The sequence below is a fragment of the Anopheles coustani genome, chromosome 3, assembly GCF_943734705.1.
Source record: "Anopheles coustani chromosome 3, idAnoCousDA_361_x.2, whole genome shotgun sequence".
In the NCBI taxonomy this organism is placed as follows: Eukaryota; Metazoa; Arthropoda; class Insecta; order Diptera; family Culicidae; genus Anopheles; species Anopheles coustani.
In genome coordinates, this window is record NC_071288.1 from 53,063,761 (window position 1) to 53,081,366 (window position 17,606).

The window sequence follows — 17,606 nt, forward strand, 5'->3', positions numbered from 1 at the left end:
GCACACGGGAAGATGTGCCTTGATGATGGCAACCTTCGCCGTTGAAGCCCTAACTGTGGCGGGTAATGTGGTAATAACAGCCTCTTTTCCGAAAACGTGGCTTTACAAATCCGATTCGATGCACTCTTTCTAACACTGCATATCTTCAAGCATTTGCAAGCATATTAGAATACTCTCAAAGATAATCAGTCTCTAAAATTAAAAAAACAAAAATTATTTTTTATAAAAAAAATTATTGATTAGTCCTTTGGGGATGTTCCGATCAAAATATTCCAAAAGAAGATCAGTCTCTAAAAAAACAAACAAAAAAAATTTTATAAAAAAATTATTGAGTGGTCCTTCGGGGATGTTCCAATCAGAGCATTCCCAAAGAAGATCAGTCTCTAAAATTAAAAAAAAAAATATATTTTTTATAAAAAAATTATTGAGTGGTCCTTCGGGAATGTTTCGATCAGAGTATTCCCAAAGAAGATCAGTCACTAAAATTAAAAAAAAAAATGTTCTGATATGCCTTCTAAATGTCTGAGAAGAAGAGTGTGTGCTAGAAAGAGTGCTCTGAATTGCATTTCTAAAGCTACGTTTGGTGAAAAGAGGCTGCTATTATCGAATTACCGGCGGCAGTTACGGCTTCAACAGCAAAGATTCCCATAATCAATGAACATCTTCCCGTTTGCCTAGGCAAAGGATGATCTTGCTACTAGCAAAACCAATAAACACGACGCCCGAGGCTTCATTAACCCTTTAACCGGTTACATTATAGTATTCCAAACTAAAAAAAAAGATAAAAAAAATTATTCATGTCCCAGGAGTTTTCTTAGTGGGTAGGAATCCCACACTACCCATTCTCTTAGGAGAATGGGTGTCTTGATCGGGGATAACACTTGCCCTCCCGAACCAGAAGATCTTTCTCCTGGTAAAATAACAAAAAAGAAAAAAAAGATTTCTCTCTTTTCAGAACATCCCTAGATGAATGTATGGAAGCTCCTTATGAAAACAAACAAACAACAAACAACACTAGTCAATTCGTGATACGAGCATTTGGTGGATTTCAGTGGATTAAATTGGTTCGAATGTTGCCATCCTCTCTTCTAGTGGTTGAATTTGATTAATTTAATTTCATATAAACTAAACGTTTTGAGCTACAAATCCGCACGCACTGAAACAAAACTGTATAAACGCACAGCCTACCGTGGTTGTTGAGAAATTAAAAAAATTGGAAATTAGTCAACCAAACTTCGCATCAAGTAGTCTGATTGTGGAAAATGTAACAAAAATGTTTATAAATCAAACGCAGCACTCATTTAGAATCAATTGTTTATGAGACGAGATTCGCTCCCGCTCAAAAAGGCGCTCAACCCAAACAACAACTATACTTAGCGCCTTTCTGAACTTTATATTTTGCAGAAAGAAAAGGTCTTCACCGACAATGGGAAATCTGGTGGGGAAATGTGTAGATTGCCAAAGAAAATCAACAAATAGACGCGAAGGGTTTAAACAATTGTTTACCATCCTAGACAATGACAAATATGGCTATACAGCGGAAGAAAAAGAACGCAGGAGGAACATGCAGGTTCCAATATTTTACAAATATAGGTATAGAGATAAAAATTATAGGCCTGTAAGTAGATATAAACAACTTTTTCCTACAATAAGGTGTTTTTAGGTTGAAGAATGGTATTTAATCAACTTTCGTTTTATTTATTTTCAGATCATAAAGAAACCGAGACTCTCGGATATTGATGAAATAAGGGAATTTTCTTCTGATGTTTAATAGTTTTCCAGTAATCGATTAATTATGTATTTAGTTTTCTCTCTTTCTTTTCTTTTCATCTTTTTTTGAAAATGTTTTAATAATAATCGGGTAAAGGCAAAATGAAGCCTCGTGTGCCGTGTCTACAGGTTTTGCTGTATGCATACAGCCTTTGCCTCGGTACACGGGAAGATATGCCTTGATTATGGCAACCTTCGCCGTTGAAGTCCTAACTGCGGCGGGTAATGCGGTAATAGCAGCCTCTTTTCCGAAAACGTGGCTTTACAAATCCGATTCGATGCACTCTTTCTAACACTGCATATCTTCAAGCATTTGCAGGCATATTAGAATACTCTCAAAGATAATCAGTCTCTAAAATTAAAAAAACCAAAATTATTTTTTATAAAAAACAAATTGATTGGTCCTTTGGGGATGTTCCGATCAAAATATTCCCAAAGAAGATCAGTCTCTAAAAAAACAAACAAAAAAAAAATTTATAAAAAAATTATTGAGTGGTCCTTCGGGGATGTTCCAATCAGATCATTCCCAAAGAAGATCAGTCTCTAAAATTAAAAAAAAAATATTTTTTATAAAAAAATTATTGAGTGGTCCTTCGGGAATGTTTCGATCAGAGTATTCCCAAAGCAGATCAGTCACTAAAATTTAAAAAAAATGTTCTGATATGCCTTCCAAATGTCTGAGAAAACGGTGTGCCAGAAAGAGTGCTCTGAATCGCATTTCTAAAGCTACGTTTGGTGAAAAGAGGCAGCTATTATCGAATTACCGGCGGTAGTTACGGCTTCAACGGCAAAGAGTCCGATAATCAATGAACATCTTCCCGTATGCCTAGCAAAGGATGATCTTGCTACTAGCAAAACCAATAAACACGACGCCCGAGGCTTCATTAACCCTTTAACCGGTTACATTATAGTATTCCAAACTAAAAAAAAGTTTAAAAAAAAATATTAATGTCCCAGGAGTTTTCTTAGTGGGTAGGAATCCCACACTACCCATTCTCTTAGGAGAATGGGTGTCTTGATCGGGGATAACACTTGCCCTCCCGAACCAGAAGATCTTTCTCCTGGTAAAATAACAAAAAAGAAAAAAAAACGATTTCTCTCTTTTCAGAAACGGAACCAGCGCGTTGTATCGAATGAATAAATGAAAACATTCCTAGATGAATGTATGGAAGCTCCTTATTGTTATACGCCAGTAAGATGCAGCGTGAACCCGGGCTCTCCGTAGATGAGTTCCATCTTCGGGTGATGCCACGATCGGGATCACAAAGGGATTGCCGTAGCTGACGGGGCCGAAGCGTTGGCCTCGCTCTCTGGCTACCTGACCTCCGGTGCGTTCTGACGTGTGTAGCGTAACGGGTTCCATAATTTTAATATGTTTTATTGTCTAAGAGTCTAAGTAGAAAATAAAGAGCTTTTAAACCCAAAAACATAAAAGTGGCGACGAGGATAGTAGTGGATTGAACCCCGGTTAAGCGTGTTTAGTGTTCGTGAACGGTTGATTATTTATTGAACTATTTATTTTTTAACGTGTGTCGTGAAAGTGTTAAAAAAAAAGACGATCGTCGCTGAACATGAACAACGCAGCAGAACAACACACGGACGAACAGCGCAGATCCTCCGGAATGTTCGCATCCGCATCGTCCGTGCTTCAGCCATCACCAAACGGCACGATGCCGCATACGCTCCCGGAGGCAACGCCCGAGCAGCATCATCACCCGGCGCCATCGCAAAATCCATCAGCGCCGCCATCGCTCCCACAGCTCGCGTCGGCGTCCCCAAGCAGCGATAACGGAGTAATATTGCAAATAATGCAATTGTTGCAGCAACAAATATCTCAGCAGCAACAATGGATGGCCAATATGCTACAACAAGAGCCAATGGCAAAGCAAGCGGATAGCCAGCGTGAGCCGAATGATCCGGAGATAATTTTGAACGCACTCGCGGAGAGCATCACCGAATTCCATCACGACGCGGAGGCGGGTATCACTTTCGGAGCGTGGTACGACCGCTACGAAGACCTTTTCGATCGCGACGCTTGCCGTTTAAGCGATTCAGCAAAAGTGCGTCTTTTGGGGAGGAAGCTGGGCACCGCCGAACATAATCGCTTCACGAGTTTCATACTCCCTCGCGCTTTCCGCGACCTCACCTTCGCCGAGACTGTAACCACACTTAAGGGACTATTCGGCAGTAAGGAATCCCTTTTGAGCAAGCGTCATAGATGTTTCAATACATCAAAAGCTCGAGGGGAGGACTTACTCGGTTTCGCCTGTCGGGTCAACAAGGCATGTGTGGATGCTGAGCTATCGGCCATGACAGAGGAACAATTTAAGTGCCTTATGCTGGTGAGCGGCCTGAAGGATGAAGACGACCGGGACATCCGTGTAAAGCTTCTGGCACGGATCGAGCAGCACCCGGAAATCACTCTGCAACAACTATCGGAAGAGTGCAACCGCATTGTAACGCTGAAGGAAGACAGCGCCAGGATCGAAGCGCCCGCACACGATCGCGTTCTTGCCATGCAAAGTGGAAAACCAGCTAACCAACGTTTTCGGCGGCCTACAACGGAATCGGGACCCAAAACGGCGTGTTGGCTCTGCGGAGAGCTTCATTGGGTCCGCGACTGTCCTTTCCGTTCCAATAAGTGTGGCGCCTGCCACAAGGTCGGCCATAAAACCGGATTCTGCAAGCCGAAACGTTTCCGACGCCATTCCGGAAAGCACCATGGGAAGCGGCGTACAGCAATCCGGGTGGTCACAGTCAATGTCCGTAGTGTCCAAAAACGGCGTCGCTTCGCAGCAGTCATCATCAATGGTGTCGGTTTCGAGATGCAGCTCGACACAGCGTCAGATATCACCGTCATCGACCGGACGGCCTGGACGCAGCTTGGTAGCCCTCATCTGGCTCCACCATCTGTCATCGCCCGATCTGCGTCCGGGGGCAACGTGCATCTCGACGGCGAGTTCTCATGCACAGTCAGCATGGGACACCGATCTACAGAGGCTACAATACGAGTAGCAAACGCCGGACTTCTTCTCCTGGGAACCGATCTCGTGGATGCCTTGGACTTATGGTCTTCAACGGCACAGGATTGTGCACTCGGGCAAATATACCGATAGTTCCAAATACTAATTGTGCTCCTGTTTTTAGGCCCAAACGACCGGTGGCGTACGCTCTTCAGGACACGGTCAATCGCGAGCTCGACCGACTAGAGCAGCTAAAAGTCATCACCCCGGTAACATCATCCGATTGGGCAGCCCCGGTAGTCGTGGTTCGAAAGGCGAACGGCCAAGTTCGCATTTGCGGGGATTACAGTACAGGGCTAAACTCAGCACTTCAGCCCTACGAGTATCCTCTACCCCTGCCGGAGGACATTTTCGCACGGTTGGCAAACTGCACCATTTTCGGTAAGATCGACTTGTCAGATGCCTTCCTACATGTGGAGATTGCACCCCAATATCGCTCGATGCTGACCATCAACACGCATCGCGGCTTATATACTTATAATCGGTTGCCGCCAGGAATCAAAATCGCGCCAGCCACTTTCCAGCAGCTAATGGACACCATGCTGGCTGGCTTAACAGGCGTTTCCGGTTATTTGGACGATATAGTAATCGGCGCAGCAACTGTGCAGGAACATGATGCCGCCGTAACCAAGGTCCTGGAACGCATGCAGGAATATGGATTAACCGTACGTCAGGAAGTTATGGAAAGAGAGATAAAAGAAACAGCAGTCAAAGCATTAGAAACTATTCCACTAACATTTCACGACGTCGCAAAGGAAACAACAACAGATCGTATTCTCAAAAACACATACCAATACGTACAGACTGGATGGCCGAGTGGTTCGTATGAAGGTGAGATGTCACGACTTCATGTTAGGAAAGAGGCATTAACAACCGTAGACGGGTGCCTCTTGTTTGGAGAAAGAGTGGTGATTCCGCGGAAGCTGCAGCAAAAATGCCTTCGTCAAATACATCGCGGACACCCTGGCATAGTGAGAATGAAAGCGTTAGCACGAAGCTACTTTTATTGGCCCTCCATGGACCGCGACATTGAGGAGTGGGTCAATAAATGCCAGCCATGTCAACAGGAAGCCAAATCAGCTCCACGTTCCAATCCATCTCCCTGGCCAGAGTCTACTGCTCCGTGACAACGTGTCCACGTTGATTACACAGGGCCAGTGAACGGTGAGTACTTCCTGGTGGTGGTGGACTCGTACACAAAATGGCCAGAAATCATTCGGACGACAACCACAACGTCAACAGTTACAATTGATTTATTACGAAGCCTTTTTGCTCGGTTTGGAGCCCCGACAACATTGGTTTCCGATAATGGAACGCAATTCAGCAGTATTGAGTTCCAAAACTTCTGCATGCAACAAGGAATAGAACACGTCAGAACGCCTCCTTTTCACCCACAGTCCAACGGACAGGCCGAGAGGTTCGTGGACACTTTTAAGCGAGCGGTGAGGAAAATTTCAAGGGAAGGATGTCCTATGAAGGAAGCACTGGACACTTTCTTAGTAACGTATCGTTCCACACCCAATTCGTGTCTACATTCAAAGACTCCGGGCGAAGTTATGTTTGGAAGGAAGCTGCGAACATCCTTGGAGTTACTGAAGCCTCCGCCCTCTCCGGTAAAAGCGGACCCATCTTCTGAAATTGCCAGACAATTCCGTCCCGCAGATCCAGTATATGTCAAAATGTATTCTGGTAACAACTGGAACTGGATCGCTGGAACAGTAGTGAATCGGCATGGTAGAGTGATGTATGAAGTGATCACGGAAGACAACAGAAGCATTCGGCGGCATATCAATTAGATGCGGAAGAGCGCCCACAGCACTAGAGACGCGCCTATTGCAACTAAGCCGGAACAGTTGCCTTTAGATATTTTACTAGATGAATGGCACATACCACCATTACACGCTAAAGGTCCTACACCAACGGCTAATTCATCGTCATCGTCCGCATCATCGTCTTCGCAGCAATGTACGCTATCGCCACCTTCTGTCCAAGTTACTGCACCATGTGTGTCATCGTTAGTTCCAGCGTCTGTGTCATCGTCAGCGTCACCGACTGCATCTTCGTCAGTTCCCGTTCTTGCAACAGAACCTGCATCTTCTTCATCGCATCCCCACGTCAGCAGGATTCCAGGTAGACCCAGATTTGCCGGTCCAAAGCCGTTACCGGTACAGCAGCCACGACGCTCTTCTCGTAGGAGAAAAGTTCCTAGTAGGTTTGACTTGTACCGGACAAATTTAAAGGGGGGAGATGTTATACGCCAGTAAGATGCAGCGTGAACCCGGGCTCTCCGTAGATGAGTTCCATCTTCGGGTGATGCCACGATCGGGATCACAAAGGGATCGCCGTAGCTGACGGGGCCGAAGCGTTGGCCTCGCTCTCTGGCTACCTGACCTCCGGTGCGTTCGGACGTGTGTAGCGTAACGGGTTCCATAATTTTAATATGTTTTATTGTCTAAGAGTCTAAGTAGAAAATAAAGAGCTTTTAAACCCAAAAACATAAAACTTATGAAAACAAACTTTTCCTAGACATGTTTAGTTCGATTCACTTTCTATATGTGTATAAGATGCAACACTAGTTAATTCGTAATACGAGCATTTGGTGGATTTCAGTGGATTAAATTGGTTCGAATGTTGCCATCCTCTCTTCCAGTGGTTGAAATTGATTCATTTATTTTCATACATACTAAACAAAACTGTATAAACGCACAGCCTACCGTGGTTGTTGAGAAATTGAAAAATTTGGAAATTAGTCTACCAAACTTAGCATCAAGTAGTCTTATTGTGGAAAATGTATCAAAAATGTTTATAAATCAAACGCAGCACCCATTTAGAATCAATTGTTTATGAGACGAGATGGCTTGCAGATGTGATATTATTCGCTCCCGCTCAAAAAGGCGCTCAACCCAAACAACTATACTTAGCGCCTTTCTGGACTTTATATTTTGCAGAAAGAAAAGGTCTTCACCGAAAATGGGAAATGTGGTGGGGAAATGTGTAGAATGCCAAAGAAAATCAACAAATAGACGCGAAGGGTTTAAACAATTGTTCACCATCCTAGACAATGACAAATATGGCTATACAGCGGAAGAAAAAGAACGCAGGAAGAACATGCAGGTTCCAATATTTTACAAATATAGGTATAGAGATAAAAATTATAGGCCTGTAAGTAGATATAAACAACTTTTTCCTACAATAAGGTGTTTTTAGGTTGAAGAATGGTATTTAATCGACTTTCGTTTTATTTATTTTCAGATCATGAAGAAACCGAGACTCTCGGATATTGATGAAATAAGGGAATTTTCTTCTGATGGTTTCAGTAATCGATTAATTATGTATTTAGTTTTCTCTCTTTCTTTTCTTTTCATCTTTTTTTAAACATGTTTTAATAATAATCGGGTAAAGGCAAAATGAAGCCTCGTGTGCCGTGTCTACTGGTTTTGCTGTATGCATACAGCCTGTGCCTCGGCACACGGGAAGATGTGCCTTGATTATGGCAACCTTCGCCGTTGAAGCCCTAACTGTGGCGGGTAATGCGGTAATAGCAGCCTCTTTTCCGAAAACGTGGCTTTACAAATCCGATTCGATGCACTCTTTCTAACACTGCATATCTTCAAGCATTTGCAAGCATATTAGAATACTCTCAAAGATAATCAGTCTCTAAAATTAAAAAAACAAAAATTATTTTTTATAAAAAAAATTATTGATTGGTCCTTTGGGGATGTTCCGATCAAAATATTCCAAAAGAAGATCAGTCTCTAAAAAAACATAAAAAAAAATTTTATAAAAAAATTATTGAGTGGTCCTTCGGGGATGTTCCAATCAGATCATTCCCAAAGAAGATCAGTCTCTAAAATTAAAAAAAAATATATTTTTTATAAAAAAAATATTGAGTGGTCCTTCGGGAATGTTTCGATCAGAGTATTCCCAAAGAAGATCAGTCACTAAAATTAAAAAAAAAATGTTCTGATATGCCTTCCAAATGTCTGAGAAAACGGTGTACCAGAAAGAGTGCTCTGAATCGCATTTCTAAAGCTACGTTTGGTGAAAAGAGGCTGCTGTTATCGAATTACCGACGGCAGTTACGGCTTCAACGGCAAAGATTCCCATAATCAACGAACATCTTCCCGTTTGCCTAGGCAAAGGGTGATCTTGCTACTAGCAAAACCAATAAACACGACGCCCGAGGCTTCATTAACCCTTTAACCGGTTACATTATAGTATTCCAAACTAAAAAAAAAGATAAAAAAAATTATTCATGTCCCAGGAGTTTTCTTAGTGGGTAGGAATCCCACACTACCCATTCTCTTAGGAGAATGGGTGTCTTGATCGGGGATAACACTTGCCCTCCCGAACCAGAAGATCTTTCTCCTGATAAAATAACAAAAAAGAAAAAAAACGGGTAAAAGAGTAAATGAGGCCCCGGCCGCCATGTTTTCGATCGTGGCTACACCTCTTGTTGACGTTTAAACTGAATGTATGCAATTGGTGATACATTAATTCGTTAAATTCAACCTACGAGTATTTGAAACGTAGTTTGTACCGTTAATTTCGGCTACGCAATCAACCTAGGGGGTGCGGTATGAGGGGGGCCCACGGGCCCCCCTTATTTCTCAAAACTATAACAAACTCTCTTTTTCGGTAGACCTAGCGCAGTCCGCTCGCTGCGCTCGCTGCGGGCGCGCCGCCGTTTCCAAATCATTTCTGCGGCTAAACTCATTGTTTCATGCTGTCCATCATGAGTGGTATAGTTTACTTACTAGTAACTTAACATGAAAAAGTATATTAACCCGCATTCAACCACCACTACGTGATTAGTTTAAACCGTTATGTTCTTTTAACCGAACCGTTAGCGATCAAATATTCGAAAAGAATGCATGTGTCGCGCTTTGCATAGCTTCAGGCGCTTAATGTGAACAAGTAGGAAGAGGAGAATCTAGCCCGGGGCCTCATTTACTCTTTTACCAAAAAACGATTTCTCTCTTTTCAGAACCGGAACCAGCGCAATGTTTCGAATATGGGGAATAATGTTTCAATTCACAATTTAGAAAAAGAAGGAGGAAGAATAAATGAAAACATCCCCAGATGAATGCATGGAAATCCCATTTGAAATTAAAATTCGGTTTGATGAATTGGAGTAGATTAAATGTTACTCGAGATCTACATTCTTTATTGGTTCTGGAAAAACTTGCGTACGTTTCAAACACTTGGAAAAAATATCCTGGTTTGAAAGAAAATCTGGGCATCAAATGGTTAAATTAAACGCAAACTTTTATTACATTTGTCTCATGTTGCAGATTTGCTGTCTGGTAACGTAGTACAATCTTCCTTTGGATAAACAATAGAAACCCCTAGGTTTTTACAATACAACACGTTTACAATAGAGATGCGCAAAACGATTCATTTCCACGAACTGAGTGATCCTAGGTCGATCTCCATGAGGATCCGCAATCTGTTGGCGATTCGCGGATCGTGAGAAAAAGAAAAAAAATACATTCTCAACACGCTAAAATACCGCCAAGTGAGATAGATTTCTCTCACCTCACAAACTCTTTCTTCGTGGTATCAGTGTCCCATGGCAGTTCAAAGAGCCACGGTAGTTTTACTCACCAAGCAACTAACTCACCAAACTCCGATGGGACACAAGTCGACGATTTTATTCTCATAATCACGATCCGTACGATCGCCCATTCAAAAGTCTGGGGGAATAATGCCAGGCGAACATTTTGTCTCTTTGCTCACCATTGTAGAACACTTGGGGAACAGTTATTTCAGAACATCGTACTTTATAATCACCCTGTGCTATTGTTACGTAAACTAAGCATCCAAGTTTACACCATCCACTTGAGGGGTTGCGACGAGATTTTCACTTCAACAGTTCCAGAATAAAAGAATTCTCCTCATAAAACCCCTGCATAGGGACAGTGGTTCGATAAATAAATTGTGTTTTAATGGTCACTGTTACTATCCTTCATCAATAAAGTATGTAATAACAGAAACCCTGGCCAGTGCACTACGTTCAATTACAGTTGAAATTGACTTTGTTTGCTTTTTCTCTAAAAACACAAACATTACCATTTTTTCTTATACCTTGTGTCGTGTGACATCAAATGTTGTACAGATCATCGTGGAAGAATTATTTGTTTTGGTTTTAGCTAGATTTAATCGTCAGTTAAATCCGTTTTATCTAGCCTAAATCTTCGACTATGTGAGGAAGTAAGCGCCACGACAGTTTTCCCCCACCGTGCCATCCTCACACATTGTGGAACGTTGTGGAATAAGCAATTGACCAGTGGCCTGAGGCAAATAAAAAAAAAAGAAAGAACGAAGGACACTACTTGTGCAGTGGTGCACAGAATTTGAGGCGTAAAAAGAGCGCACACCCCATCGAAGTGTCACCATGGGGGACAAGGGTCCGCAATCGGGAACGACGGCTCAGCCGCTGGTGAAAATCGGTCACTACATTCTCGGTAACACCCTCGGTACCGGGTCGTTCGGGAAGGTAAAAATTGGCGAACATCAGGTGACAAAGCACAAGGTAGCGGTGAAGATATTGAACCGGCAGAAAATTAAAAGCCTCGATGTGGTGGGCAAGATTCGGCGTGAGATACAGAACCTGAAGCTGTTCCGTCACCCGCACATCATCAAGCTGTACCAGGTTATCTCGACGCCAACCGATATTTTCATGATCATGGAGTACGTCAGCGGGGGCGAGCTGTTCGATTACATCGTAACCAACGGGAAGCTGCAGGAATCGGAGGCTCGTCGCTTTTTCCAGCAGATTATCTCCGGCGTCGACTATTGCCACCGTCACATGATTGTGCATCGCGATTTGAAGCCGGAGAACTTGCTACTAGACCACAATCGTCACGTAAAGGTAAGGTGATTAAGGTTCGTCTTGAGTGGCGCAATTTAATAATGATTTTGTGTCAAATTTTGCTTTTAGATTGCTGACTTTGGACTGTCCAACATGATGTTGGATGGAGAATTCTTACGAACATCGTGCGGTTCACCCAACTATGCCGCACCGGAGGTAATCTCCGGTAAGCTGTACGCCGGTCCGGAAGTTGACATATGGTCGTGTGGCGTAATTCTGTACGCACTGCTGTGCGGTACACTTCCATTCGACGACGAGCACGTACCGACATTGTTCCGCAAGATCAAGTCGGGCGTTTTCCCCATTCCCGAGTACCTAAACAAGCAGGTGGTTAGCTTGCTGTGCCAGATGCTCCAGGTCGACCCACTCAAACGAGCGACGGTAGAGGAGATCAAGAAGCACGAATGGTTTCAGAAGGACCTACCGGCGTACCTTTTCCCTTCGCCAGTAGAGCAGGATAGCAGCGTGATCGACACGAACGCCGTCACGGAGGTGTGCGATAAGTTTGGCGTCAAGGCTCACGAGGTACACAACGCCCTGCTCAGTGGCGACCCGCACGATCAGCTAGCGATCGCGTATCATTTGATCATCGACAACAAGCGCATCGCAGACGAGGCGGCCAAGGCGGAGCTGAAGGAGTTCTACGTTGCCGGCAGTCCGCCGCCGCTAGGGGCAGATGGAAAGTTTGGCCAACCGCAGACTGCCGCACCGGCAACAGCAACGCACGCCAACCAGAACGAACCCTTCAAATCGCCTCCTATTCACCCGGAACGTATCGCACCCTTGCGCGATCGTCCCGTGACGACGGCGGGGGCACAAAACGTACCGCAGCCACCCCTCAACAGCATGATCAACCAATCGTCGACGGTAATGCCGGCCGATAAGCATCGCGGCACGCCGGTCAAGCGTGCCAAATGGCATCTAGGTATTCGATCGCAGTCGAAACCGAACGACATCATGCTGGAGGTGTACCGGGCCATGAAGGCGCTCGACTTCGAGTGGAAGATCATCAATCCGTACCATGTGCGCGTACGCAAGTACAACGCGCGCAACGACAAGCAGGTCAAGATGTCGCTGCAGCTGTACCAGGTGGACCCGAAGAACTATCTGCTGGACTTCAAGTCGCTGACGAACGAAGAGGTCGAACAGGGCGATGATGTGATCATGGAGAGTCTCACGCCACCGCCACCGGTTGGCTTTGGGGGTATGGGCATACCGAACCACCAGCCGAGCGGCCACCACACGATGGAGTTCTTTGAGATGTGCGGTGCCTTAATAGCGCAGCTGGCACGTTAGTGTCGGGTAGCGCTTGTAAAGCGCTGTGCGGGAGGGGAAGGGACTGGTGGGCACAGTGGGAGCACTAAATATCTATTTTATTAAAAAGATTCTTTGAACCTGTTATCAAAACCAAAAACACGAAACTGTGTAACCTGTTTTCATTGTAGGTGTAAAATATAACGTACATAATAATAATCGTTTGTTGAATTTTCCTTATCGCACTTAAAAAGAAACTTCATACATACATGCGGAAATGTTAAAACCGATGGCAAAAAGAGACCAAATACTTGGGGTGGACAGATTGAAGCATAATGTTCTACGGCCTACAGATTGAGTCATGATGAACCTAAAAAAACTTGCATATTACGTACAAGGTGCGCCCTACGAAGGGATGTGAGGAACAATTCGTGAAAAAATCGAAGAATAAGAACGAAATAACTATGTCCGCCATAAAAATTATAATAAAGAATAGGAATATAAATCATAAAAATAACAACTTATATTGTACAGGTTGGTTCTAACCCATTGGCGGGATAATCGGGAGTCTAATGTATTCCAACAATCGGCATTAAAAAAGTAGACAGTCGTTTAATATATTTATTTTTGTTTTTTAATTATTGATTGATTGATTTATCATACTGTGATACCACAACTCAACTTGAAGGCGGCCACAGCTTTGCAACATCATCTTGACACGAAATGGGTAGAAATCCGTTGTACTCGTTGAGGAAAACTAATCGAAAAGGCAAAGAAATAAGGTTAATTCGCTGTGGCCTATGCGGTATAAAAGATCTTGTTTCCGATCCTTACACTTGGAATCCACACGCCAAAGATCCCGCAACCGGCTGGCGTTAAAAACTTCGTTAGCAAAGAGCACCTTCAACGCTGCATCGATCCGTGGCACGGCCGAAGCATATTGCTTTAGCACCGAGTCTGGCGAAGACAGAAGTGATTTACGAAACGTTTTAAGTTGTTTAAAAATATCTCCCATCAGGATGAACTTCAGAAGGTATCTGTAATGAGTAAAATCAGCATGTGATGAGGCTATCGATAAAATCGATCTTCGTGTCTCACTCACTTGCACCGTAACATATTCCTCGGCATCTCCACCAACGAGCTCGGCAATTCCCAGCTCGTTTTGCCGATCGTTGCCTTCACGTGACATTCGATCGAGTCATTTTCCGCATTGTAGACGGGTGGGATCGGTTCCTCCAGCACGTCCATAATGTTGCACACATTCGGTACAAACTTCGGCAACCATTCTGGCTCGATGGCGGTAATACCGCGGATAAACATCTTCGTTTTGCTGCCACCTTCATCGCCTCCTACCGGTACGATCGTTTCGTACGCCTCCTGATAGCACACCCACTGTGGAAGCTCCCGGCGCAGGACAGAGCTGGCGTGCAGGAAGACCGGCTCGTCGATCGTCGGTAGGTTGTAGGCATGTTTCAATCGACGGGCATCCGCCTTCAGTTTGATCTCAGCATCCGGCAGTTTGCGGGCGATCTGATCGGCCATACCGATCAGCAGCAGCTGGCGCAGAAGGCGAATCTGCAGCGTCGTCGGTGGTGGCATGTTCGGATCGACCGACAGGTCCATTTCGCGCAGATTCGCGTTCACTTCGTTCGTGAGCTGGACGCGCAGTTTGCGTATCTCCCGGATCGCTTTCACGCGTATTCCGTTCTCCACGCAGAACGCCTCCAACAGCCCCTTGCTGTTAGCGTGCTCGGCTGCCCCGACCGTTTTCAGCAGTATCATCGGATCACCGAGCAGTAACGATTCGCCCTGGCCAGCCCAACCCTTTCGCTTCTGACGCCACCGCTTGCTATTCTCATTCTGTGGGCCGTCCTCCGTGAGGGCGATTTCTTCCAGCACCTCCTGCACTGACAGTGCCGCCACGAGACATATCGCGTACGGCAGTAGCGCATGCTGATGGCTGAGGGCCAAAACTTTGGCAAAGCGAGGCGCAACGGGAAACGCAGCCATCGTGCGGCCCAAGTCGGTCACGCGGGTAAGCGTCTGTGATTTCTTGCCCGGTGCATCACCCTGCAGAATGATTTCTTCCAGCGCTCCGAGCTTCAACAGCCGCTGCTCGGCGACCTGCAGCTGCACCGGATCCGGTGGCGACGGGAAGGGAAAGTTGATCACCTTGTCGATCCCCATGCACTTCATCTGCAGCACCAGTCCATCGACCGGTTTCTGCTGCACCTCCGGTGGAGCGTACTCGACAAACTCGTCGTTGAAGACGGCGCTTGAGTACAGCCGATAGCAGTGGCCCGGTGCGACACGACCCGCACGTCCCGCACGCTGATTGGCGGACGCTTTGCTGGTGTACGTCACCACGAACGCCGTCACGCCGGTCGTTTTGTCGTACAGCTTCGTCTTCTGTCGGCCACAATCGACCACGTACTTTATGTCCGGGATGGTAAGGGACGTTTCGGCCACGTTCGTTGCCACCACGCACAATCGGGCACCCGGTGGGGGAGGTTGGAAAATGCGCTGCTGCTTGTCCGGCGGAAGCATCGCGTACAGCGGCAACACCCATAGGGGTTGGTTTTTCTTCAGTTCCGATACACCGTCCAGGTCGTCCTCGTCGCGTAGATCCATGCCATCCTCATCGTCAAGCTCGCTACCAGAGTCGTTAACGTCCCGCAGATCACCCTCCGTATCGTCCGCATGGGGCAGATCGTACGCATCTAAATCGATCTGAGGAAGCCGCGGAACCATTAAGGACGGCCTGCGGTTTTTCTTGCCCTGCGTTTGAGACTTCTTGCGAGCTTTCTTACCCCGCAGAATGTTATCAAAATTATCTTCATCCTCTACACCGGCTTCCTCCCGACGTTCACCCGCCGTAGCGTCAGTGCTCCGCTCACCAGCGTCTAGCGCCGGAAACATCTTCCGCAGCTTCCGTACCATGGTGTTCACCTCCTTCTGGCCGGTAAGAAAAACCAATATTCCTCCATCGGGTAGCGTAGTGTGAATTTTCACCGTCTTCAGAAATGCGTCGCGTAAATAATCGGCCGGTGTCGTCCGGTTGAAGTGTACGGTCACGGGGTACTGTCGCGAGTCAATGCTTATGACGGGTGGTACATCAAGAAAGAGTTTCTTATTTTCCGTAAAGTCACGCACGCGTAACGTCGCCGACATAATTATCAACCGAAGCGGATTGGTACCACGTTTCTCGCGCAGTCGGACAATCCTCGACAGTAGCCCCATCAGGATGTCCGTGTACACACTCCGTTCGTGAGCCTCGTCCAGTATAATGCAGGAGTACTTGTTGAGCAAAAAGTCCACCTCTATCTCCTTCAGCAGCACACCGTCCGTCATGAACTTTATCTTCGTCCGATCGGTCACGTTGCCCTCGTACCGGATGAGGTAGGAGACGACATCGGTCGAGAGGTTCATTTCCAGCGCCACGCGTTTCGACATCGAAATGGCCGCCACACGCCGTGGTTCGGTTATACCGATCAGGCCTCGTTCGGCGTAGCCAGCCTCGTAGAGGAATTGAGGGATCTGGGTCGTTTTGCCGCTTCCCGTTTCACCAGCAAGAATTGTAATTTTATTCTCACTTATCGTTTCCATAATCACCTGCTCTTCGGCCAGTATGGGGAGCTTTAACCGTGCTGCTTGAATGCTCGAATCGCGCTCAACATGGATGTAGGTGGCCGGTTTTCGGTCCACAATTGCTGGAGTTGCAGTTTTCGGTTTATCTTCAGGTTCGCTAACTGTGTCGACTAGATTTCCAGGTTTATCGCCATCCTCTGGTTGGGTTTCATTGTCAATCTGTTCTTCCACAGTCCAACCAACAGAGTCTTCCGCTTTTACTACTTCCTCCGACGAAGACTCCCCTTCGTCCATTTCTTCTTCCTCACTTTCATCCTCGCTGGACGATGTCTCGTCTAAGCCAACCACATTCGGATCTCGTTCCGTCTCCCCTTCCTCAGCCTCGTCATCTCCCAGCAAGCGTCCACTTTGGCGCAACAGTGCCAACCTTTTCCGCCGGCTACCGACCAAACTTCGGAGCTTCGCCACCGACTGATCTCTGGCGTTGGACACACTTTTCTCCACCATCGTTACGCCAAACTTTTGTTCCTTGAAGCGCTGCTTGAGACCTTTCGTTTGCACGTCGCTCAATTTACGGTAGCCACTTAGTTCTTCTTTTGTGGCCTGCACCTGGATGAGGGAAGCGATCAGATTGGATCGATTTTCTTTCTTCTTTTTCTGATCGACAATCTTCTCCAATCGTTTGCGCTGCTTTTTCGATAGTATTTTCGTAACTACTGCCTTGTCGGATTTTATTTTTGTAGCGCGCTTCTTCGACGGTAGCACTAAAACGTTCGCATTATCCTCTACGCCGTATTCTTGGTCTGCGGCGAACTCTAATTTAATCTGAAAAAGATAGTACAACAGCGAAACGGTCGATGGTAAAAAATGCTACACAACACACGAGAGTATTTTCATAACAAACCTTTTTCGTTTCTGAATCATCGACAATTGTTTCCACCTGCCGACGGCCTTTCTCATTAAATCTTCTTTTACCCATTGCTTATACAATGAATTTACTAAACTGCAAACGCACAGCGACAAAATCCCGGCTTTCTAGCTTCCGATTTGTTTACATTCTCAATCAGCACGTGTAGTTGACATTTAACAAATGCTTA

General features: G+C 45.6%; 3 protein-coding genes across 4 annotated transcripts; 2 read left to right on the plus strand and 1 right to left on the minus strand.

Annotated features, from left to right (window-relative positions):
* The first annotated feature begins 3,341 nt into the window (after nucleotides 1-3,341).
* LOC131262736 (uncharacterized protein K02A2.6-like) lies at nucleotides 3,342-6,589 on the plus strand. The gene is made up of 3 exons (XM_058264804.1): nucleotides 3,342-4,870; nucleotides 4,918-5,458; nucleotides 6,335-6,589. The coding sequence occupies exons 1-3, from the start codon at nucleotides 3,342-3,344 to the stop codon at nucleotides 6,587-6,589; spliced, it is 2,325 nt and encodes a 774-aa protein (XP_058120787.1).
* A 4,312-nt stretch (nucleotides 6,590-10,901) lies between these two features.
* LOC131271983 (5'-AMP-activated protein kinase catalytic subunit alpha-2) lies at nucleotides 10,902-13,425 on the plus strand. 2 transcript variants are annotated; one of them, XM_058273583.1, is made up of 3 exons: nucleotides 10,902-11,667; nucleotides 11,737-12,489; nucleotides 12,553-13,295. In XM_058273583.1, exons 1-3 carry the CDS (start codon nucleotides 11,191-11,193, stop codon nucleotides 12,961-12,963), a joined length of 1,641 nt encoding a protein of 546 aa, XP_058129566.1. In that variant the 5' UTR covers nucleotides 10,902-11,190; the 3' UTR covers nucleotides 12,964-13,295. The 2 variants fall into 2 exon arrangements, with proteins under 2 accessions (XP_058129566.1, XP_058129565.1); XM_058273582.1 differs by having other exon boundaries at nucleotides 11,737-13,425.
* A 105-nt stretch (nucleotides 13,426-13,530) lies between these two features.
* On the minus strand, nucleotides 13,531-17,546 carry LOC131271976 (probable ATP-dependent RNA helicase kurz). The gene is made up of 4 exons (XM_058273574.1): nucleotides 17,414-17,546; nucleotides 14,024-17,334; nucleotides 13,756-13,958; nucleotides 13,531-13,678 (listed from the first exon to the last, which is right to left on the minus strand). The coding sequence occupies exons 1-4, from the start codon at nucleotides 17,486-17,488 to the stop codon at nucleotides 13,599-13,601; spliced, it is 3,669 nt and encodes a 1,222-aa protein (XP_058129557.1). The 5' UTR covers nucleotides 17,489-17,546; the 3' UTR covers nucleotides 13,531-13,598.
* Between the last annotated feature and the right edge of the window lie 60 nt (nucleotides 17,547-17,606).